Raw genomic sequence first — 24,051 nt, 5'->3', positions numbered from 1 at the left:
AGAGAGATAAGCTAGAAACAAATCACCCTGTAGAGAGTTCAGCTACAAAAAATCACCCTGTAGAGAGATCAGCTAGAAACTAGACACAATGTAAGGAGTTCAGCTACAAGCAATCACCCTGTAGAGAGTTCAGCTAAAACAAATCAACCTGCAGAGAGATCAGCTACAAACAAATCACCTTATAGAGAGTTCAGCTACAAACAGATTACCTGTAGAGAGATCGGCTACAAACAAATCAACCTGCAGAGAGATCAGCTACACACTAATCAACTTGTAGAGAGATCAGCTACAAACAAATCACCCTGTAGAGAGATCAGCTAGAAACTACACACAATGTAAGGAGTTCAGCTACAAACAAATCACCTTGTAGAGAGTTGAGCTAAAATAAATCAACCTGCAGAGAGATCAGCTACAAACAAATCACCTTATAGAGAGTTCAGCTACAAACAAATTACCTTGTAGAGAGATCGGCTATAAACAAATCAACCTGCAGAGAGATCAGCTACACACAATTCAACTTGTAGAGAGATCAGCTACAAACAAATCACCCTGTAGAGAGATCAGCTAGAAACTAGACACAATGTAAGGAGTTCAGCTACAAGCAAATCACCCTGTAGAGAGTTCAGCTACAAACAAACCAACCTGTAGAGCGATCAGCTAGAAACAAATTACCCTGAAGAGAGGTCAGCTACAAAAAATCACCCTGTAGAGATATCAGCTAGAAACAAATCACCCTGAAGAGAGGTCAGCTACAAAAAATCACCTTGTAGAGAAATCAACTACAAACAAAACACTTTGCAGAGAGTTCAGCTACAAACAAATCAACCTTTAGAGCGATCAGCAACAAACAAATCAACCTGTAGAGAGATCATCTAGAAACAAATCAACCTGCAGAGTGATCAGCTACAAACAAATCAGCTTGTAGAGAGATCAGTTACACACAAATCAACCTGTACAGAGATAAGCTATAAACAAATCAGAGTTCAGCTAAAACAAATCAATCTGCAGAGAGATTAGCTACATACAAATCACCTTATAGATAGTTCAGCTACAAACAAATTACCTTGTAGAGAGATCAGCTACACACAAATCAACTTGTATAGAGATCAGCTACAAACAAATCACCCTGTAGAGAGATCAGCAAGAAACTACACACAATGTAAGGAGTTCAGCTACAAACAAATCACCCTGTAGAGAGATCAGCTACAAACTAGACACAAAGTAAGGAGTTCAGCTACAAGCAAGTTACCCTGTAGAGAGTTCATCTACAAGCAAATCAACCTGTAGAGAGTTCAGCTAGAAACAAATCACCCCGTAGAGAGATCAGCTGGACGAAGTCACCTTGTAGAGAGTTCAGCTACAAAGAAACCATCATGTAGAGAGTTCGGCTACAAAAAATCACCCTGTAGAGAGTTCAGCTAGACGAAGTCACCTTATAGAGAGTTCAGCTACAAAGAAACCATCATGTAGAGAGTTCGGCTACAAAGACACCACCATGTATAGAGTTTAGCTGCAAACAAATCACCTGTAGAGAGTTCAGCTAGAAACAAAATATCCTGTAGAGAGACCAGCTAGAAGAGGTTACCTTGTAGAGAATTCAGCTACAAAGAAACCATCCTGTATATAGTTCAGCTACATTTCAAGTCACCCAGTAGAGAGATCAGCTGCAAAAAAATATCCTGTGGGGAATAATGGGCATGTAATAAATATATGTATATAATTTGTATAATTACTAATAAAATAAAAATTAATTGAAGTACTAAAATTCTTCTTTAAGTTCTTTTCTTCTTCCTGTAGTAAAGAAAAAAACGCATGGGTTAAAAAAGCCCCAAAGCCAGCCATAGGCCGGCTTTGCAGTATACAAATACAAAAAGAAGTGATATCTAATCAAAAACAGCCAAGCTGTAAAAAAAGGTGCGGCCCCCAAAAAGGCCATGGTGAAAAAATATGTGAAATCCAAGATGGCGGCCAAGAAATGGCTGTGATGGTAGGTTAATGGTTACATTTTGATAACGACAATTCAGGTGAATTTTGTGCCGCTTGGTCTTGGCACCAAATTCACCTGAATTGTTGTTATTAAAATGTAACCATTAACCTACCATCACAGCCATTTCTTGGCCGCCACCTTGGATTTCACATCTTTTTTCACCATGGCCTTTTTGGGGGGCGCACCTTTTTTTACAGTTTGGCTGTTTTTGATTAGATACATATCAACATCATGATATTCAGAGACAATCACAATTAATTCCATAAATGATATAATCTCCGTCCCAGTGCTGGTTCATTGGCTAGGCATGACCATGCTAGTACGTAGCCAAGAGCTTTGCTTTTGTATATGTGTGTAGTGTGTGCGATTGTGTGTGTGCATGTGATTCTGGGTCTAGAGACCTAATCTTGGTGCTGCACATACTCTGTACAGGGGCAGATCTAGAATTTATAAGGGGTGGGGGCTAACTCAAGGTACTAATCTATTGGGTAGAGGTGTGCGAAGTACACCTCCCAGCATGTGAAGCAAGCTAGAATTAGGGGGGTATGGAGGCATGCCCCCCCCAGGAAATTTTTGAAAAATAGATGCTAAAATATTGCCATTTCCACATAAAATTGATATTTCTGCCTGTAGATATTTTATATACTGCCTTTAGATTATAGGTATGGCTCTCTGAAACATTTTATTAATGGAACTGAAAGTTTGGGTAGGTACAGACAACCAAGCACATGATGCACTCTCTCACAATTGCACAACAATAGGTGCATGTTAGAATAATAATGTTGAAAGTGGAAAATTTTGAAATTTGAATGATACGAGATTGAATCTGAGAGCATTTTCAATGGGAATTGTATACCTGAATTAAGTATTGCCATGCATATAAACTACACAAGTAGATGAATCAAGCCTTTTAAACAGACCAATGCACTTCATTGTATGTATAGGTGCAGGCAGATTTGGAAAAATTCCATAACAGAACCAACTATATGTTTCAAGTGAATGTTCTATTAGAGTAGTTAGGTGACTGCTCTATTAGAGTATAACGATCTTGTACACTTCCAATGCTGATCCGGGTCCAACTTTAGCATAAATCCACTGATAATACCTTGGAAAGATGTTTATAAGGTGGTTTTATGAGTATTTGTATTATTAGTGATAATATAATTATGCTAAGACTAAATTTCATTATAATCTTCAGCATATTGATGAAGTAAAACCTAAAAGTAAAGGGGGGACTTCAGCCCCCCCCCCGATCCGCCCTTGCTGTAGACTAGGGGATTCATCAGTATCCACTTTCCTATGGGTCCTCTCTAATTTCAAAGCTTTCAAACAGCTCACTCTAGGCTAGACAACAGAAAAATCTGTTGTATATATGAAATATGTCCTCATCTTGTAGATCAACCTGACCTGCCTGGCCTCACACAAGACTGTCCTACAACTGGCTACACCAGGCACATCATAAATAGGTGCATGGACTCATAATCGCACCATCACTGGAATACTGCATGAAGGACAAAGACAGTTGCATAGACGGTACCTCCATATTTTACTACTTGAGCTACTAAATCTTTATGCATTTTACAGGACAATATGATGTGAGGACAACTCAAGAGTGAGAGGAAGTACTGATTGAACATTTCCCTGATAATAGGAAGATCACAGCCAGTCATGGTTAGAGGCTTGTCTGTTGCCAGCTATAGTGTATGATTTTCATATAGTTAGTTACTGCTGCTAAGGTGTTGCCAACATCAATTAGTGTAACTAAGCAATTTGATGTTGGTAGCTACTTAATTAGCGTAGTCAGGCTAGTGCCCCCCACCTTTAACAAAAATCGAGATACTCTAATAGAGCAGTCAGCCAAATACTCCAATAGAAAACACAATTAACAAAATTATTGGTGAATATGAAAACTTGCATCTGCAACACCAACCTATGGACACATTTAGCTATATAACCTGCTAGGAATTTAAGTCTGATCCTTTGTATGTCATTCTATGTTATGACAATTTACTTCAGGCTTACAATTGATCATGAAATCATGACTGTCACTGCATGGTCCCAACAGCTGTTGATCAATGCTGACCACTTAGAGAACAGGATTTTAACAATGATTTTAGATATTTGTGCTTAAAACTACTCAATCAGTAATGAAACATATAAATGCCTTTAGCTTCCCCCAGACCCCCTGCTATAGCTACCTACTACCCTAATCATGGTGCAACCCTTTACCAAACCCTGGATCCACTCCTGCATAAAATTTGCCAAGTTTTTGGAAATCTTTTATGTTGGACAGCCACACTAATATACACTGTTGTGGTCAAAATCAACAAACTGAATTGTTTTTGTTGTATTATTGTTTGTTTATTAAATGCAGTAGTACTTTATAATAGCTGGATCTACAGAATCAAAACAGTGTCCCTACAAAATGGCACCATTAAAATCATGTTAGAAGTAGAAAATACCCCAGTATTGATCACTACCCCTTAACAGTAGCAGCTGTATAGCAATAAATTGACATGCTCTCAAAACTTTGATTGTTATATAAACATTTCTCTTGCCAATATCTTTGTGTACAAAGTTTCCACTATTTGGCCTGTGAAAACATCTAGGCTTGTGGGGTTGATGTGTGACACAGTACAGTACCTGAAGTACCAGAATTCATCAGTTGAGGTTAGTAGTGTTATAACGACTTAACCATACATAATCCAGCATCAGCTAGTATCCCCGATAAGCTGCATGAAGTAGCACAACCATTCATGGTTGAGCAGCTCTCCCTTTTCAAAATTGCTACATAATTTAAAGTGTTGTCCAGTAGAGTACAGGCACGTTTATTGTTAATGTTTAAACTTTTAAATGATTTAATTTACATCCCATACAACTACAAATCAATTTACGCTCCTGGTGGGGCTACTAGAGCCAGCTATTCAGTTCAAATAACACAAGAACAAACATTTATCTCAGTTCAGTTCAACAGACTGCTTCAGAATGGAACAAACATAATTAAGTTTTGTAAATTTGCATGACACTTTTTTAGGGCTTTATAAATAAATAAATAAATTAGAAACTTATCATCACTCTGGACACATCAATAGCTGGGGAAGTAATAATGTTGGCTCGCACTTGCCACAATGAGTACTGTTTAGGATGCCTTATTTCTAACAAAAAGAACACACACAGCACAGACAGTGGAATAACCAGGTATTTTATTGAGTAGGTGTTGCTATATGGAAAATAATAATATGGCTGTCAGTTAATTTGCAGTTTTAAATGACAACCTCTACTTCTTCGTTTCTTGTTAACAACTTTTCGTAGTGAAGTGATTGCCTCAAAATCTTCATCAGCATCTTTTGGAAACCACAGTAGTTGTAAAGTATTGTTTTCCTGCAAGGCATTTACTATTAGTTGCAATGCTTTTCCAGTAATTGGGTTGCCCCATATATTCAGCAACCATAAGGTGTTGTTGACTTGTAAGGCTGCACAGATTGCATCACAGGCTTCGTCAGTGATTTTGTTGTCCATAATTACCAGCCTCTTCAGTGTTGTGTTATCTTTTAATGAAGTGAATAGCTGGACAGCAACTGCAGATGAGTAGTTGTTACCAATCATGTACAGTATTTCTATTCTGCTAGATGGGTGTGCTAAAATTTTGGGAAAGAATTCATTTGTTTCCCCAATGGTTTTGTTGTAGCTAATCTCCAGTGCCTTTACCTCACAGTTGATGACAATGTCACAGAGGCACCTATCTGATGATGAAGAAAGGCCGTTGTTTCCCAATCTAAGTTCTTCAATAGTGATGTTACTGTCCCTTAGGCTGCAGTGCAGTAGCTTGACCCCATAATCTTGAATACAGCAACTGCTCAATTCAAGCTCCTTCCATTGTTTAATGGATGAGCAAGCAAGCATAGTTGTAACAGCCCCTAAATCATTACGTGACAATGTAGTTCCCCATAAGTAAATTTCTTTGTCACTAAACATTTTTTCAATAGCATAGCACATTTGTTTGTCATCAGCTCCATAAATGTGTTGATACAAATGAAGACACTTCAGCTTGTCATTAAGGAATTTTTCACCGATAGTACCATCGTTATTGCATAGAAATTTCATTAACGCTGGACTCTGTCCTTTGGTCAGTGCAACATAAATATTAAACATGTTAGTATGATTGTCATTCCAAAAATATTTTTCTAATATAGACAACTCTTTATATGGTGGAAGAAGCGTAATGTGGTAAGCGGCAAGAAACTCTTGGACAACAACATGGATAAAAGTAAAAGTCTTTGTTGTTTTGAAGATGTCAATATATTCCACTACTTGCAAGAGTCCAAACCCATCAATGGCTCTTGGTATGATTTCCAATTGTGGACAGAAAGTTTTAATATCTGTTAATGTAAAGATTAATTGATTATTGGCAAGTGAATGAAGACAAAGATTTGACAATTGTTTTATGATCGTATCACAAGGATATGGAAGTTTGTAGAAATCTGTGATAACTGAGAAAATATTGTTACCACATTTTGCAAGGTGTCGGCAGATGGTTAGGCAAATGAATAACTTGTAGAGCTCTGTTAAACTGTTAGGTAAAGAATATTCTTGTTTGTAGATGAAAAGTAACACAACCATGTGGAATGGAGTGAAGCATAAGCTGTTGATGGTCATATGATTCTGGAGATAGGTGGTAAGCTGCACAATTTTGTCTGGCTGTTTTTTCAGTGATTGTTGAATGAAGTGTTCTCGTTCCTTTTCAGTAAAGCCTAAGATCTCAACTCGAAGAGTAGCCTTCTTGTGAATATGTACTGAAGCATGAGGACGAGATGATATAACCAAGCCACATTCAGGAAGTACATAGCGATCTAGTATATCTGCTATCAAACTGTTTTCCCTCAACTCTTCAGGGAATTCGTCATAGCCATCAAGGAGAAAAATAAGAGACTTGCCACCATCTTGCACTAGATGTTTACTACATGCAGCAATGTCTTCATCATTGTCTGTGACACGTCTGTAGAATGAATTGAGAAGCCCTTTAAGTGATTTTATTTTTTGAATAGCTGGGTCCCTTAGGTACACTAATAACACCAGCTGAAACTTTGATAGGATTTCTCCCTCAGCCCAGCTGTAAGCAATGTGCTTCATAAGAATGGACTTACCAATGCCAGGTGCACCCTCTATTAGTACTGTTTGTGGACTATCAGTTTGTTCAAATAGTACCAATACATCAGCAACACTCTTAGTTACTTCATTATATTGAAGAGCCTTTTTTAATGGCTGAATACTAGTTGGTTTAAAATCTGGTTGACTGCTAGCAGCAGAAATGACATCATTAATGCCACCAGTGTGTAGCCTTCCCATAATTGTAGTGGTGTCTTGTAAAATACGTTGTCCTTTATAGTGCACTAATACTAATGGGGTATAGTCCTGGGGCTGCTCTGGTGGCCAGGTGTGGTTTCCAACACTGAACCTAGTATGTCTGTAGATTCTTCTGATGTGATGAGATAATTGGGAGACCACTATTGCATGAGATATAAAATATTATAAGCAGTTTGCATATACACATAATATAGTAGGACCATCCGAATCTCTATTACACAAACCCTTGATTATCTGGACATTAGAAGTGACTGTCCTATTAGAGCATTTAGTCAATAAGTGTGCATTCTGTTAAGTGTATATTTTATTAGAGTAATTGAACAGAGCTTTGTATCTAAATTGCTTATCCATGTACTTCTCTAACCACTTTAGTGATTCAACTGGAATCATGAATATTATATGGATCATATACATAGAACAAAATTACACTTGGATGTATTGCTATAATACAATTGGACTTGATTATCTCAGCACCTGTGTAACTATACCTTCTGTATTGCTGTGTACAGTAACAATTGAGGAGTCAACAGCATCAATAAGTTTACCCCACGTAGCTGAGGGATTGTGGTCAAGCCATTTGCGTAACATCATCTTACACCTATCTTCACAACTAGTAGGATGGTCTACCGTTATTATGTCGAGTTGGTCTGATGTCATTCCTAGGGCTTCACCAAGCTCCCTCCACTTTGCTGAACAATTTGGCACAACATACTTGTTAATGTCATGTGCAGCAGGTCTGTCATCTACAAAATACAAGTATAAAATGAAATTTGTCAAGTATCTAATTTTTTAGAAAAAATGAAATTTGTATCATAATAACAATCAAGACACACGGTAGTGTGTCGTGCGGCCCAAGAAGCCGGCGCGTAACACCCGTGAGTATATTGACAGGAAGAAAGAAAACGCAATTTTCGCACCTCCGTAGCTCTGTGCTTCCTTGATGAAACAAGACGATTTTTGCTGTGGACATTCCCTCCAACTGCAGCACTCCACATTCCAAATTTGAGCGAAATCGCTTCGCGCGTTCCCGAGATATGCGACTTCAAAAATTGGCTCAGTTTCTTCGTTTTTTTTTTTCTTCTTATTTTTCTTTTTCTTGTCGCACACTTACAAAAACTGCTATAAAACTCGAACGCCATATCCGATTGCCTTGAAATTTGGCACACAGAAGGGGGGTATAAAGGCGCATCTCGGTACCAACTTTGGCTGGAATACGATAAACAGGCAAAGAGTTATGAGCGATTATTCACGAAAAATAACACCAATATGTTGTCACGCCTACAGGGTAAACCGCGTATGGGAAGAAGCTGAAAATCGGTGGGTGAATAGGTTAACTATTGAACCTCAAACCTTTTGTGGTTTGAAAGAAATCGAGCTAAAAACCAGGAAGATACAACGAAAAAACCAACAGTGTGTAACAATTACGCAATCGAGATCAGCTAATAAAAAAACGACTGCTTGCCACGCCTACCAGATAAACCGCTTAGGGTAATGCTTTGAAAATCGTTGTACAGATGGAGTAATCATCTTAGAAAGGCTCATCAATGGTGTAGAAGAATCAGACTTAAAGCCAAGGAGTTATAACACGAAATCCAACTTGGTGCGGCAAGTGCGAGATCGAGATACTCTAATAGAGCAGTCATCCTAATAGAGCAGTCACCCTGAAGAGAATTCAAGAGATCAGCTAGAAACAAGAAACCTGTATAGAGATCAGCTACACACAAGTCACCCTGTAGAGAGATCAGCTAGAAGAAGTTACCTTGTAGGGAGTTCATGCAACTATGGAAAGAGATAGTTCAGCTAGAAAAAATCACCTTGTAGAGTTCAGCTACAAAAAACCACCATGTAGAGGGTTCAGCTACAAACAAATCGCCCTGTGGAGAGATCAATAGAAGAAGTTACCTTGCAGAGAGTTCAGCTACAAAGAAACCATCATGTAGAGAGTTCAGCTACAAACAAATCTCCCTGTAGAGAGATTAGCTAGAAGAAGTTACCTTGTAGAGAGTTCAGCTACAAAGAAACCATCATGTAGAGAGTTCAGCTACAAACAAATCTCCCTGTAGAGAGATCAGCTAGAAGAAGTTAACTTGTAGAGAGTTCAGCTACAAAGAAACCATCATTTAGAGAGTTCAGCTTCAAACAAATCACCTGTAGAGAGTTCAGCTACAAACAAATCTCCCTGTAGAGAGATCAGCTAGAAGAAGTTACCTTGTAGATCATTCAGCTACAAACAAATCACCCTGTAGAGAGATCAGCTAGAAGAAGTTACCTTGTAGAGTGTTCAGCTACAAAGAAACCACCATGTAGAGAGTTCAGCTGCAAAGAAATCACCCTGTATAAAATTCTGCCACGAACAAATTGCCCTGTAGAAAGATCAGTTAGAAGAAGTTACCTTGTAGAGAGTTCAGCTACAAAGAAACCATTCTGTAAAGAGCTCAGCTGCAAACAAATCACCTGTACAGAATTCAGCTACAAACAAATCACCCTGTAGAGAGATCAGCTAGAAGAAATTACCTTGTAGATAGTTCAGCTACAAACAAATCACCCTGTAGAAAGATCAGTTAGAAGAAGTTACTTTGTAGAGAGTTCAGCTACAAAGAAACCATTTTGTAAAGAGCTCAGCTGCAAACAAATCACCTGTACAGAATTCAGCTACGAACAAATCACCCTGTAGAGAGATCAGCTAGAAGAAGTTACCTTGTAGATAGTTCAGCTACAAACAAATCTCCCTGTAGAGAGATCAGCTAGAAGAAATTGCCTTGTAGAGAGTTCAGCTACAAAGAAACCATTCTGTAAAGAGCTCAGCTGCAAACAAATCACCTGTACAGAATTCAGCTACGAACAAATCACCCTGTAGAGAGATCAGCTAGAAGAAGTTACCTTGTAGATAGTTCAGCTACAAACAAATCTCCCTGTAGAGAGATCAGCTAGAAGAAATTGCCTTGTAGAGAGTTCAGCTACAAAGAAACCATTCTGTAAAGAGCTCAGCTGCAAACAAATCACCTGTACAGAATTCAGCTACAAACAAATCACCCTGTAGAGAGATCAGCTAGAAGATATTACCTTGTAGATAGTTCAGCTACAAACAAATCACCCTGTAGAAAGATCAGTTAGAAGAAGTTACCTTTTACAGAGTTCAGCTACAAAGAAACCATTATGTAAAGAGCTCAGCTGCAAGCAAATCACCTGTACAGAATTCAGCTACAAACAAATCACCCTGTAGAGAGATCAGCTAAAAGAAATTACCTTGTAGATAGTTCAGCTACAAACAAATCACCCTGTAGAAAGATCAGTTAGAAGAAGTTACTTTGTAGAGAGTTCAGCTACAAAGAAACCATATTGTAAAGAGCTCAGCTGCAAACACATCACCTGTACAGAATTCAGCTACGAACAAATCACCCTGTAGAGAGATCAGCTAGATGAAGTTACCTTGTAGATAGTTCAGCTACAAACAAATCTCCCTGTAGAGAGATCAGCTAGAAGAAATTGCCTTGTAGAGAGTTCAGCTACAAAGAAACCATCATGTGGAGAGTTCAGCTGCAAAGAAATCACCACTGCCCAAATTTCAAGGCAATAGCTCTTTCCAATCTGAAGTTATCAATTGTCAAAGTTGGCAAATTGGATGTGTGTGGAAGGCCCCTTTTTGCAAATCCAGTCACATATGTATTATATATATAATTTGTACATTTACTGATAAAATATTTAAAGTACATCTACTTCATCTTTACTTCTTCCTGTAGTAAAGAAAAAAAACATAGGTTAAAAAAGTCCCAAAGCTGGCCATAGGCCGGCTTTGGGGTATACAAATACAAAAAGAAATGAAATCTAATCCAAAACAGCCAAGCTGTAAAAAAAGTGTGCGGCCCTCAGAAAGGCTATGGTGAAAAAAGATGTGAAATCCAAGGTGGCGGCCAAGAAATGGCTGTGATGGTAGGTTAATGGTAAAAATTTTAATAATGACAATTCAGGTGAATTTTTGTGCCGCTTCACAAAATTTACCTGAATTGTCATTATTAAAATTTTTACCATTAACCTACCATCACAGCCATTTCTTGGCCGCCACCTTGGATTTCACATCTTTTTTCACCATAGCCTTTCTGAGGGCCGCACACTTTTTTTACAGCTTGGCTGTTTTGGATTAGATACTTATTATTATTAGTACTTTACAGTGTCCAGCACTGAAGGTCTGACAGCAACATGTGCTGCAGCCTTTTGATTATAACCTAACAGGAACTGGAGACTTAATGATTACTTAACCTAGCTAACAATAAGGTGAAACAGAAAAGGGCCAAAGAAAGGAAAACAATCCCTCCTACCCCAAGATTAGAACTGCAGGCCACCCAATGTCTAGTCGAGCGCCACACTCAGTCTCCTCCAGGAGGGATGGATTTTCTTCCTTTAAACCTAAGTATTTATTCTTATTAGTACTTTACAGTGTCCAGCACTGAAGGTATCAGGGGCGGAAAGCAGTGGGGGGGAGGGGGGGTTCTAACATAACCAACTTATAGTGATTCCACTGAATGCTCTATTAGAGTAGTTAGGTGACTGCTCTATTAGAGTATCTCAATCTCCTGCAGTCCCAACACTGATTCATGCAGTATTCCTTTCTTGCATAACATTTAGCACAAATCCTAATAAATGAAGGCAAGTACATTGGCTAATGACTAAAAATAGGTAACTGATTTACTTTAGCAACTGGGCATTGGAAAAAGTGAGAGGGCATGCCCCTCCACTCTTGAGAGTAGGGGGATCTGCTCCCCCTATTTTTCCACCCCTGTACTATATCGAAACCTCATTAAGTATATGAGGTGGTCTTATCATACATGCACCATAGCTGTGTTTATCACTACAATAAAATGTGCGGATGTGATGAACTCTAAATGTTATGTGCATATAATGTACTTCAGTGGTACGTTGTGTAGGAGACGATAGTTCACATTTGCTAACTAATGGGCAAACATGAACTATCATCTCCTACAGATCGCATACACTACAGGAATGCATGCTATATACAACACATTTAGAGTATACCAAGTACACATTTTATTGTATATAGTGATAGGACCTATTAGAGGTGGCTATATGAGGTGGTCTTATTGTATGAAGTGGCCACTAAGTGAGATTTCCCTATAACCATCATACATAACTGTACAATACCAACTGGATTCATAGTGACATCACCGACATGCAACTGAGTAGCTAGGCACTATATACATCAAGTGTTCATAATAATTAATATAGAGAGAGGGCTATATTATTCTGATGAACTCTTGATGGCATGCAGTATTCAAGAGAATCACCTTTAACCACTGTAACAAATCTGTTATACTATACTACGTGGTAGCATGCATGCAAGATGTATCGAACACCTTCACACACTTCTTTCTCACTGAAGCACACCATACTGAGCTAGCTAAATATTTTCCTGCTGCATGCAATATATATAATACAGTTAGCTAACCATATCTGAGCTTTTGATTACCTGAAAACTAGAAATTACTCTTTTTGGACATTCTTAAGTGTTAAATACATTGTTTTGCACATAATTTTACAAGTATATGGCAGAGGGGAACATGTATGAGATGCCTGCACATTTGATTCGATACTAACAAATTTTTAAGGCTATTGTTGAAATCTTGCGTGTATTCTATGCATCTTGCTTGCATGCTACACAGGGCTACTCAACCGGGCCTTGCCAGGGCAGCCAAATAGGCTCTATGCAGTATAGGCAAAACACAGTTTCATCCGGTACTGTTTGCGGGGGACCTCAACAGGCCCCAGTTGCTTCCCTTGTCGCACTGCAATATATACTGTACTCCGATCTTCATTAAAGTGGTCAAACTCGAAAAATAAACCACTTTAACTAGTGACTTTCACTAAAAATTGCACTTGACTCTTGACCAAATTTTAGTTGTATGTTTACATTGCTAATCTGAAAGTATCAATAGTCACTTTTCAAACCACAGTGAACTGTGCTTGTCCCGCTTTGACTGGCTTTCTAGCTTGACTGAATTTTTGGAACTTTGACCCAGGGGCATAGCTGGTGAGTGCCAGGGCCTAGCCGTAAGCTGAAGATAAAAAAAAATTGAGTCAACTACCTAGCTACTGTGGGGGTTCGTACCTCTGAAAAATCCTGTACGAGATTTGTGATTTGGCAAGATTTCAAAGACAAAGTGTTTAGAATTTTAGATATCTGGAACAGTGGCGTCATGTGATACATAGTATACGAAAATACGTGGAATCCTTTCTCGAGTTCTCTGCAGGATGCTGGATGTAGCGCACGTGACGCGGAAGTATACAGGAAATACACGGAATTTTCAGAGATTTTAGATTTCTAAATCAGAGATTTCAAGATTTCAAAGAGAGCTGTACGAGGAGTTGCGGACCCCTCAACCTACTGACAGTATCTCCACTATACCTACTTATTTATAACTAGACAGATGCTAAAAGCATGATGGGGCAAGCCTGAGTTGTGTAAAGTGATGCGGCATCAACTGTATTTCCATGAATAGTGTTTAATGTGTGTGTGTATGTTTGTAGCTATACACACAGAAATGCTCAGGCTACTCTAGAGGTAGCTGGAGGAAGGTGAAAAAAGTTCAAGTTGGGAGGCTTATCAGTGGCCTGCCAGTATATAGCTACAGAACTGTGTGGAAGCATAGTCAGCTAGGACTTATCTCCCTGTCTTCTGCAGTTTCATTGGCCAATTGTATGCTCTCTTCTGCGAGTGTGCATGGTGTCTATCAGGTGTATACTTGCTTCTGGCATTTCTGCTGCCGTCCTCGCCCTGTCTCGTTCTCTCCCTGCCTTCTTCTAAGACAGTCTTCTTTGTCCATGTCTATGTAGATAAGAAGTTGTAACCCACGTGACAAATTCTAAGCAAGTGGCGCAAGTACAGCCTTTTCGTACAGGAAGTTTTCGTGAATGTGACGTACCATTCACCCAGGCATTCACCAGCCAGTGTTCCCTCCTCGCCCTGTCTCGTTCTCTCCTGGCCTTCTTTCAAGATGGTCTTCTTTGTCCATGTCAATGTAGATAAGAACATAGATAATGTGAGATCCTCTTGGTCCCTTACTTTTTCTTTGGTGTTGGTGCAATTTCTTCGTTCCATCTCTTTTAGTGAAACATGTCTTCTTAACCTGTGGTATTTAGATGATGGCACATTTATTGGTACTAGATCTTGTCTTCACGCATTACTTTCACATTTTACTGAGTCGGGTCCCAGTTTTGGTCTTTACATCAACCTATCCAAGTGTGAACTATACTGGCCTTCTGGTGACAGTTCTTTTCCTAACTTTCATCCTGCCATCAAGCGTATCAACCACAAGAACAGTGGTTTGGAGCTTCTTGGATCTCATATTTGGGGACCTCCACAGTTTTACGATGCTTTTTTGTCTGTTACAATTTGATAAAATAGTTGCAATTCAGGATAAATTGGTTGACCTTGAGGACCCTCAAGTAGAGTTGCATCTGATTAGGAGCTGTCTTAGCGTTTGCAAGGTCACTCACCTTTTACGTTGTGTGCCATCTTCCTCTTTGGGCTCCTTTCCCTCACACTTTGACCTTGAGTTGCGAGAATGCCTTAGTAGAATCTTGTGTTGTGGAATTTCTGATAGTAGTTGGACACAAGCCACCTTGCCATTTAGGTTAGGAGGCTTGGGCCTACATGAATCTGAGCGTTCTGCTGCTCCTGCATTTGTGGGGTCCTGTAATTCTTCCCATATTTTAGTGTCGCGTTTAGTGGAAACTTTTGATGTTTTTATGCCATTTCCCGGGGAGGATTGTTCCCTCACTTTCTTCGAAGATATGTCTGTTTCTGTGTTGCAAAACTCCTCTCAAACTGACCTTCAAGCCATTTTAGATGATTCACTTTTTAAACAGCTTGTAAGCAGTTCCACTATTCGTGATCAAGCACGTCTGCGTGCTTTATCACATTCTTCTGGCACCAGCAATGGTTGGCTTAAAGCACTTCCACAGCCTGCTTTGGGTCTAGCTATTCCTCCTCACGATTTTACTATAGCTTTACGTTTGTGGCTTGGCATTCCTTTGTTCCCTTCTTTACCACTCTGTACTTGTCTATCTGTCATTGACCAGTTTGGTGATCATCTGCTGGGGTGCTCTCATGGTCCCTTGAGGATCCAGCGTCATAATGCTTTAGTGTCTATTGTACACCATGCCTTGCTCCAAGATCACCCTGGTGCAAGGCATTTCATCTGACCAATCTCGTTCTGGCGACATATACCACCCTGACTTTCATCTTGGTCGTCCTGCCTATTTTGATCTCTCCGTCAGGAGTACCACTCAGTCTGCTGTCATATCTTCTGCTTCTTCTCAGGCTGGGGTGGCCGCTGCTGTTGGTGAGATAGCTAAGGACACTCAATACCAGGACATTGTGAATGATAATGGAGGAGGAGATTTTATCCCTCTTGTATGTGAGACCTTTAGTGTTTGGTCACCATATGCCCTATCAATTTTAGGTTCCATAGCTGACAGAACAACTGTTAGAAACGGTTTACCTCGAAAGTTTGCCAGGCACCAACTTCTCCAGCAACTGTCTGTGACTTTGTGGAGGTACAATGTGAAAAATGATACTCCGCCAGTATTCGCTCACTGCTGAGGACGAATTTCCTGACTTTGACATTGGTTAAGTTAAGTACATAGCTAGTAATAAGTATATAGCTAGTAATAAGTATATAGTTAGGTAATAAGTAGTAGTATGGTGGAGTTTTCAGTATGTACGTGTGTTTCTACTTGTAATCTTTATTCACAGATATGATTTGTACATAGATAATTAACGAGAGTTATCTATGATAAGAATGAGTTTTGAGCGAAGTGACAAATTCTAAGCCATGTGGCACATTTTTCCGTGTTCGTTATGTAAACTCTCGGGAATGGTCAGCACTACCAGTGTGGGGCTGTCCGTGTTCGTTACGTAAACTCTCCGGAATGGTCAGACGTACGAGTGACTACTGCCATTTGTGGGGCTCGCTCAGGCTCACCCCAACTGCTTTTCTCTGAATACTAGACTGCTCTATTAGGCCTGGACCCCGGCCGGGTTCTGGCTACACCTCTGCTTTGACTGAGGACGAAGATCAGAGTACCGTGACAGGATATATCATAGATATATACGAACATGGATTGGAAATGCCCGTGAAATTATTTACCTATCCTAGTTACGGTGCAGGAAATTTGTTGAAATGTACTGGGTGGCTGTTTGGCTTTCTCTCGCTTGTTTGAAGGCTAGTTTCAAGGCGTGGACATTCCTTTTACATTGTTTACTGTGTAGCGTTTTGTACTGAACAAGAACACAGCTTGTCTGTGGACGTTGGAGGGAATATCATTGGCGACAGGTGGATACTGGCAGGTACGGGTTAGCAAATATTTCAGCAGCATCGTTACCAGCTATCTTAACATAGCCTCTATGCCACAACCAAATAAATGTTTGATAGACTGAAATGAATTTTTAGCCAGACTTAATAATAATAATAATAATAATTAACTTTACAGTGTACATATACCTACATACATACAAGTTGCAGATGTTGGTATGATAGAATTGGGACATATGGCAGCACACTGATGGTCCACTGACATCCTGTGTCAGTGGCTGGAAGCTAAATTGTAGTAGTGATTAGCTACAAAGTTTACTTACTAGTCTACGATTACTTAAAAGGGGGGGAAATTAACAGTTAAAGGGAGTTGAAGTTAGGTTGGTGAGGGATCTTTGAACACTTTGAGCATGGACATAGAAATGAACTTGTTCGACTAGGGTAAAACAATTGCCCAAAGTAGCACCTGTTTTTTGTTTTTTTATCCAAACAGTCTGAGTATACAGTGAAACATTGGATACCTTGTTAGCTAAAGCCACTCTACCTGCTGCAAGTGAAGCTAAGAACAGCAAACAAACGATGCTGCACTTTTTATTTCTTCAGGAAATTTGTCCAACCGTTATGAAACACTATACTTCACCTTTTAACTTGCATCTTGTTACGCTGTTGTTTGCTACTCGCCAGTGTCCATAACCAGTCCAGCCTCCGATTAGTGTAGGTACTTTGTAACCCAGCTGTAACCAATAAACACGTATTTGTAGCTTACAAGAAATGCAAAATGTTCCACCTGTAACGACTGTAAACTTTTCGTGCACTGTAACGAGGATGGTCCATGACATCACTACTTAAATACTAGACAGATGCAAACAGCATCGTGGGGCGAGCCTGAACATATTTAATGGGAGTATGCATAGCAGCAATAGTGGTCATATACAAATCTGATAACACAACGTAAAGCATAAGCAAGCAAACAAAATTATTATGTAGAAAAATCAATGTTATTGTTGTGTGACTGATTCATTATTTTACATACTAATTCTGCCTTCTCTGCTGCAAGATTGTGTCCCTTTGCCGAGCATATCTTGTTCTGAGTATTCTCTATTTCTCCTTCGTCTTTCTTCAGCTTCTTCTGGTGTTTCTCGGTCCCTTCTCAATCTGTACAGCTGTCTCCTTCTTCTAAGCCGTTCTTCTGCATTCATTTAGCCAACCTTAGGTGATTTTCATATTCACGCGCTGATACACGTATTTCATACGCTGTAATCTACGTCGTATATTTCTCCGTGACATGGTCGATGAGACGAACATATATGGAAGTGCTGTAATCTACATCGTATATTTCTCCGTGGCATGGTCGATGAGACGAACATATATGGAAGTGCTGTGATTTACGCCGTTTATTTCACGGTAAGTCAGTTTATTTCAGGGTCTCTTTCCGATTTCTTCTGTAGTTTTTTGGGCATGGTCGCTGAGACGAAAGTTACGTGGGCGACTCGCTAGTGTGGGGCTCGTTCAGGCTCGCCCCAAATACGGGCGTTTCCAATCCACCGTACGCAAGGAAATTTTGACGTCAAAAAAATTTGACGAATCGGTTTAATTCGTCAAATTTAAATTCGTCAAATGTTTATAAGCGCCCTTAAAAGTACAGGTTTTGCCTACAATTTCTTGATTCAACATTAATTTTATTCGTCAAATCTGCTGAAGTCTGAATTCGTCAAATTTTTCTTACGTCAAAATTTCCTTGCGTACGGTATTATCTATGCCATCATTGAGTACTTAAAAAAAAAAGGATATATTGGAGTGCCACCCCTTTGCCTTAGTCTCGCGTGGCCAGACCGCTCAGTTTTTCTCCGTCACGGCGCTTATCGATTAGAGATTATAAGCGCCTACTCCAAAATTTCGGAGTAGGCGCTTATAATCTCTAATCGATAAGCGCCGTGACGGAGAAAAAGCGGTCTGGCCACGCGAGACTACCCTTTGCCTGTCTGGTAAATCGCAGACCCTATCCGCTGGGGCTTATCGATTAGAGATTAAGCACCCGCTTATAATCTCTAATCGATAAGCCCCAGCGGATAGGGTCTGCGATGTACCGGCCAGACCACTATGGCCAGAGCCGCCAGACTAACCCTCAGGCTGGGTATGGTCGGCATAGTATTGGTTCTCACTTGTTTTTCCATCGGGAACTGTTGCCATTTGCACTGTGCTTCAGTTCTATCAAAGTCGTGACAACACTACACTACCAACTTCGTTACCAGTTGAATAGCTCATGATCACTCATGATCGTGCCGGAAACGCCCACTAGATAGAGGAATGTGATGATAATACGAGCTACGATGATTATAATTAGTCAGTGGAGATCGAGAGAAAACTCGGTGCTCACAGCACATCGTGAACGTAGATTATCGTCACGGCGGAGGTTTTGGTCTTTCTCGTGTGCCGTACTTTGTGTAGTCTATACCCATGTCTTTTGACAAAAATGGATTTAATCTTATTTCTGGCCAAAAAAACCAGCTTCAGTATGATTCATTATGATGTGATTTGGGTTGAGGCTTAGAAGCCTGTAGCTACACCCATTCAACATACATACACAGATGCGATAAACAAAAATTAACTAAAAGTCATAAAAGTAATTATCTATAGCTGATTTAAAGTTATTTATGAAGAATTTCCTACAATATCATTTGTATAAGATTGTTCCAGTCATTAATTACTCTAGTACCAAAATAGTTGACTCTGACCCAACATGAATGGTTGAAGTAATCATGCAAAAGCTTGAAAAGAAATATTAAGTCACTGTACGTCTGTGCCTGTACAAAAGAGATGGTAAATTCATTGATGTTAGTTGATCTATGTAAGACTTCTCTCTTAAAGATGGTACTAGTTTTGTAGCACGCCGTTGCACACCCTCAAGTTTACGTAGGTCCAATACATAATGGGGTTCCCAAATTACATTTCCGTATTCTAATATTGATCGAACCATTGATTTGTACAATCGTGACAGTACAAATTCATTCAAATCGATAAAGCTTCTTTTCATACAAGCCAATAACCTGTTCGCTTTCATAGCTACTTCCGAAGTGTGTTGGTGGAACTTTAAATTCGCATCAAATATAATGACCAAGTCCTTATGACAATTAACTGAGTCCAATGAGACGCCATTATAAGATAGTAGCCTCCAAAGCTATGTGTGGCTCGACCAAAGTGAATCACTTTACATTTAGTAACATTGAAATTCAGTTGCCACGCATCACACCATTTGGCTAGATTATCTAAATCAGTTTGAAGTTGTACAATGTAGAAATAGTTTGTATAAGCTTGGTATCGTCTGCAAATAAAAACACATGACTTGAGATGGATTCTGGCATATCATTAACATAAATAAGGAAGAGAAGAGGTCCTAGAATTGATCCTTGTGGAACACCACTCTTCACATCTTGCCAACACGATTTTTCCCCATTTAAAACAACGTACTGTCTCTTATTGGATAGAAATCCATCAATCCATCTAAGAAGGTTTCCTGTAATTCCATAATGTTCAATCTTATACAATAAACGTTTATGTGGCACACTATCAAAAGCTTTTTGCAGATCCATGTAAATAACATCAACAGGTACTCCTTGATCAAGTAATTTTGTTAAAATATCCATAACATGAAGTAACTGGGTGCACGGCCCCTTAAAAGCCAAATTGGTGGGATGTCAACAAATTATTGGAGTTTAGATGTTCTATATTAGTTTTAATAATGGATTCCATAACCTTAACTACTGTAGATGTAAGACTGACGGGTCTATAATTACATGCAAGATGTTTACTTCCTTTCTTATAAATAGGGGTAACAAAAGCAATTTTCCATTCTGATGGCAGAACACCAGACTGGAAAGACTTATTAAATAAAATGGAAAGTGGAACTGATAATTGGTCAGAAAATTCTTTGAAAATACATGGAGGCCAGCCCTCTGGACCTGGAGATTTATCTGTTTTTAGCCTATTCAATTCATCAAATACTAATGAAGCAGTTATTGATATATCTTCCAACTTTGGTACTGAAGCTTCTGGATCTAGGGCTGGAAAATTGGTTAAATTTTCATTTGTGAAAACACTTGCAAAATATGAGTTTAATAATTCAGCCTTCTCTTGATCAGAGGTAGCTGCAGAACCATCAGGATGTTGTATACTACCAGGTCTTGTTTTCATATTTGAGTTTACATAACTCCAAAAACTTTTAGGGCTTCTTCTGATGTTAGAGACTAGATGTTGTTTGTGATTAATCCTTAAATTTCTTGTTAAGACGTCGAAGCTTATTAGGGGCAGATCCAGACTTTTTAAAGGGGAGTTCCACTCTGGAAATACAACTTCAGCCTAGCTGTATGTAAATCGAAGACCAAAAAAAAAAAAAAACCATCATCACCTGCTGACAATAGCTGCCCCTCACCATATATACCCTCACCAACTATATTCCCTTATTTATAACTCCACACGTATGTATCCTGCTACACTGCTTCTCTTAAGAACACTGTGACTGCCCTATTAGAGTATCTTGGTCTTGACTGCTCTATTAGAGTATCTAGAGTAAGAGAGGCTCTTTCAAAAGGGGGGTTCCATGAACCCTTTGAACCCCCCTGGATCTGCCCTTGCTTATTTCTAGCTTCGTTAGGTAGTGCCTTCAGTACAAGAGAATGTCGTCAAGCATTAAATAATTACATCTCTTCCCTGATAGACCCTAATAGCAGCAAAGTTACCAAAAGATTATGGTCATTCATCAAAAGCAGAAAACAAGATAATACTGGAATTGGCCCTCTTATCCACCAAGGAACTAAGTTTATTGATTCTAAGGACAAAGCTAATGTGCTGGCTGATTACTTTTCATCTGTTTTCACATGCAACAACACTTCCCATTTACCTGAAGTAAATGACATCCCTCTGCCTAGCATATCACCATTAACAGTCCATGTTGAAGGAGTGGCCCAATTACTAACTAACATCCAACCACACAAAGCTAGTGGACCAGACAATTTACCTGCTCGTTTCCTCAAGGAAGTCGCTTACGAGATTGCTCCTGTTTTATCAATTGTATTCCAGGCATCATTAGACCAAGGTCACTTACCAAATATTTGGCGAACTGCTGCAGTCGTTCCGATATATAAAAAAGGAAGTAAAACTGAGCCAAGCAATTACAGACCAGTATCCCTTACTTGTATTTGTTCCAAAATTCTAGAACACATTGTTTATTCTGCCATATCCAAACACTTAGAACACCACCAAACACTTTGTGATGAACAGCATGGATTTCGTAAGAGAAGAAGTTACGAAACCCAATTGATTTCCACAGTGAATGATTTTGCCGAATGTCTGAATCAAAGGGGACAATGCGACATCCTTCTACTAGATTTCAGGAAGGCTTTTGATAAAGTTTCTCACTCGCTCCTGTATCACAAGCTAGCACATTACGGAGTACAAGGATCACTACTATTTTGGCTAAAATCATTTCTGAGTCACAGATCACAATACGTTATTCTAGATAACCACAAAAGTGATACCACCCAGGTCCTTTCTGGTGTACCTCAAGGCACGGTTCTTGCCCCTCTATTGTTTTTGATTTATATTAACGACCTACCTTTTTCCATCCACAATAAGATCAAACTGTATGCAGATGACGTATTGTTGTATTCTCGAATAACATCAATTGCTGACTGCTTAAGCTTACAACAGGACTTAGATCTACTTGCTCAATGGGCCAACAGATGGAAGATGACATTCAATATCCTGAAATGTGAGTTCCTGAGAGTAACAAACCAGCGCAATCCTATCTTGCACACATATTATATTGAAAATTCTCCCATTAAGGAAGTTCCATCTACCAAATATCTAGGGGTCACCATCGACAACAAGCTTACCTTCAATGACCATATCCAAACAATCACCGATAAAGCTAACCAAATCAATGCCTTTATTTACAGAAACCTGCGCCACTGTCCAAGCACTGTGAAATGTAACTGCTACAGAAGTATGGTCAGGCCAGTGCTTGAATATGCATCATCTGTATGGGATCCCCATACCTTAAATAATATTAATAGAATTGAAGCAGTACAGAGAAGAGCGGCCAGATTTTGCCTAAATGAGTTTTCAAGTTACTCTAGTGTTACTAACATGCTAAGCACACTTAACTTACCCCCTTTACAACAAAGAAGAGAGAGAGCTAAACTTATAATGATGTATAAAATTATTAATGATCTTATTGATATCCCCAAAGAGTACTTTACCCCTAATGATTCGCGATTAAGAAAAGGATACTACAGGCAACTGACGACAAACATTGACTCATATAAATTTTCCTTTTTCCCCTCTGCAATTAAACTTTGGAACCCCCTTCCCCCCTACATAATTAATTCCCCTTCCCTGGATAATTTTTGTAACAACTTAAGTAATTATATCTGTGCATTATAATCATTTGTGATTTCTGCACAGTAAAAACAAATAATAATAATAACCCTAAATGCTTCCAATGGATGCCTGCCTGTGCAAGGGGGTGACAAACAGGCACTAACTGTAGGTAGATCTGCGACTACGGTCAAAGTCTAAGTCAAAGGTCAAAGCCACCCAAGTCGACGGTCAAGGATAAAAGTTTTTAGCCCACAATCGAATATATACTGAAATATCATCGCTAAGTCACCGGTCAAAGATCGAAAAAGGGTTAGTCATAGGAAATTTCGATCGGTCAAGACTTTGACCGTGGTCGCAGATCTACCTACAGTGTATACCTACATGACACCCCCTAATTGCTGTGCCTGCCTGTGCCCGCCTGCCCACCAACTTGACCACAGTTGCAAGGCTAGAGGCCAAACGAAGCAGTACACAGCCACTATTTTACGCCACAATAACAAACTTGTGAAATTAGTGCTACCCCTTGCTTTGCCACTGAGCTAGGTTACCCGCCCACACACTAAAGTAGAATATTCACTGCTGCTGGAGATTCGGCCATGATGAATAACTTTATGTTTACTGTGTCAATTTCACACACATTAACTTGGTGCATGCTGCACAGTTATCTACCCATTAATTCACCTGCTACAGGCTGCAATACAGAAACCTTTCATCCCACTCTTAAAATTAGGATAGTAAAAAGAAGACTGTTTCAACTTTTGCATGCTTATTTGATTACGTGAATTTCTGTAGATGATATATGTAGCTATATATTGCTGTTGTTGTTGCTAAATGTTGTTCAGGGTTGGCCATACATGGCGTACACTCAGGGCCGCCCAGAGAAATTAAGGGGCCCAGGGCAAAGAGTTAAAGTGGGGCCCTTGACCCAAGTTGTAAGGTGAAGACCAAAAAAAAAAAAAAAAAAAAAAGGTCACAACCTGCTGGCAATGACAA

At 39.4% G+C, this 24,051-nt stretch overlaps 1 protein-coding gene across 1 annotated transcript; it reads right to left on the bottom strand.

Annotated features, from left to right (window-relative positions):
• Window positions 1-4,838: 4,838 nt before the first annotated feature.
• Window positions 4,839-18,970, bottom strand: LOC136260633 (protein NLRC3-like). The gene is made up of 3 exons (XM_066054441.1): window positions 18,843-18,970; window positions 7,840-8,094; window positions 4,839-7,491 (listed from the first exon to the last, which is right to left on the bottom strand). Exons 1-3 carry the CDS (start codon window positions 18,868-18,870, stop codon window positions 5,234-5,236), a joined length of 2,541 nt encoding a protein of 846 aa, XP_065910513.1. The 5' UTR covers window positions 18,871-18,970; the 3' UTR covers window positions 4,839-5,233.
• Between the last annotated feature and the right edge of the window lie 5,081 nt (window positions 18,971-24,051).

The sequence above is a fragment of the Dysidea avara genome, chromosome 7 (genome assembly GCF_963678975.1).
Source record: "Dysidea avara chromosome 7, odDysAvar1.4, whole genome shotgun sequence".
Classification (NCBI taxonomy): domain Eukaryota; kingdom Metazoa; phylum Porifera; class Demospongiae; order Dictyoceratida; family Dysideidae; genus Dysidea; species Dysidea avara.
This window is presented reverse-complemented; position numbering and strand designations above follow the sequence as displayed.

Bases quoted from the DNA above. Each gene is read 5' to 3' on its own strand.
- LOC136260633 (XM_066054441.1), bottom strand. From the start codon at position 18,870: ATGGCAACAGTTCCCGATGGAAAAACAA. The intron at 8,095-18,842 runs GTGAGAACCAAT...TGTATTTTGTAG, and splicing joins AGTTCCCGATGGAAAAACAA to ATGACAGACCTGCTGCACAT. The intron at 7,492-7,839 runs GTATAGTTACAC...CTCATGCAATAG, and splicing joins TGTACACAGCAATACAGAAG to TGGTCTCCCAATTATCTCAT.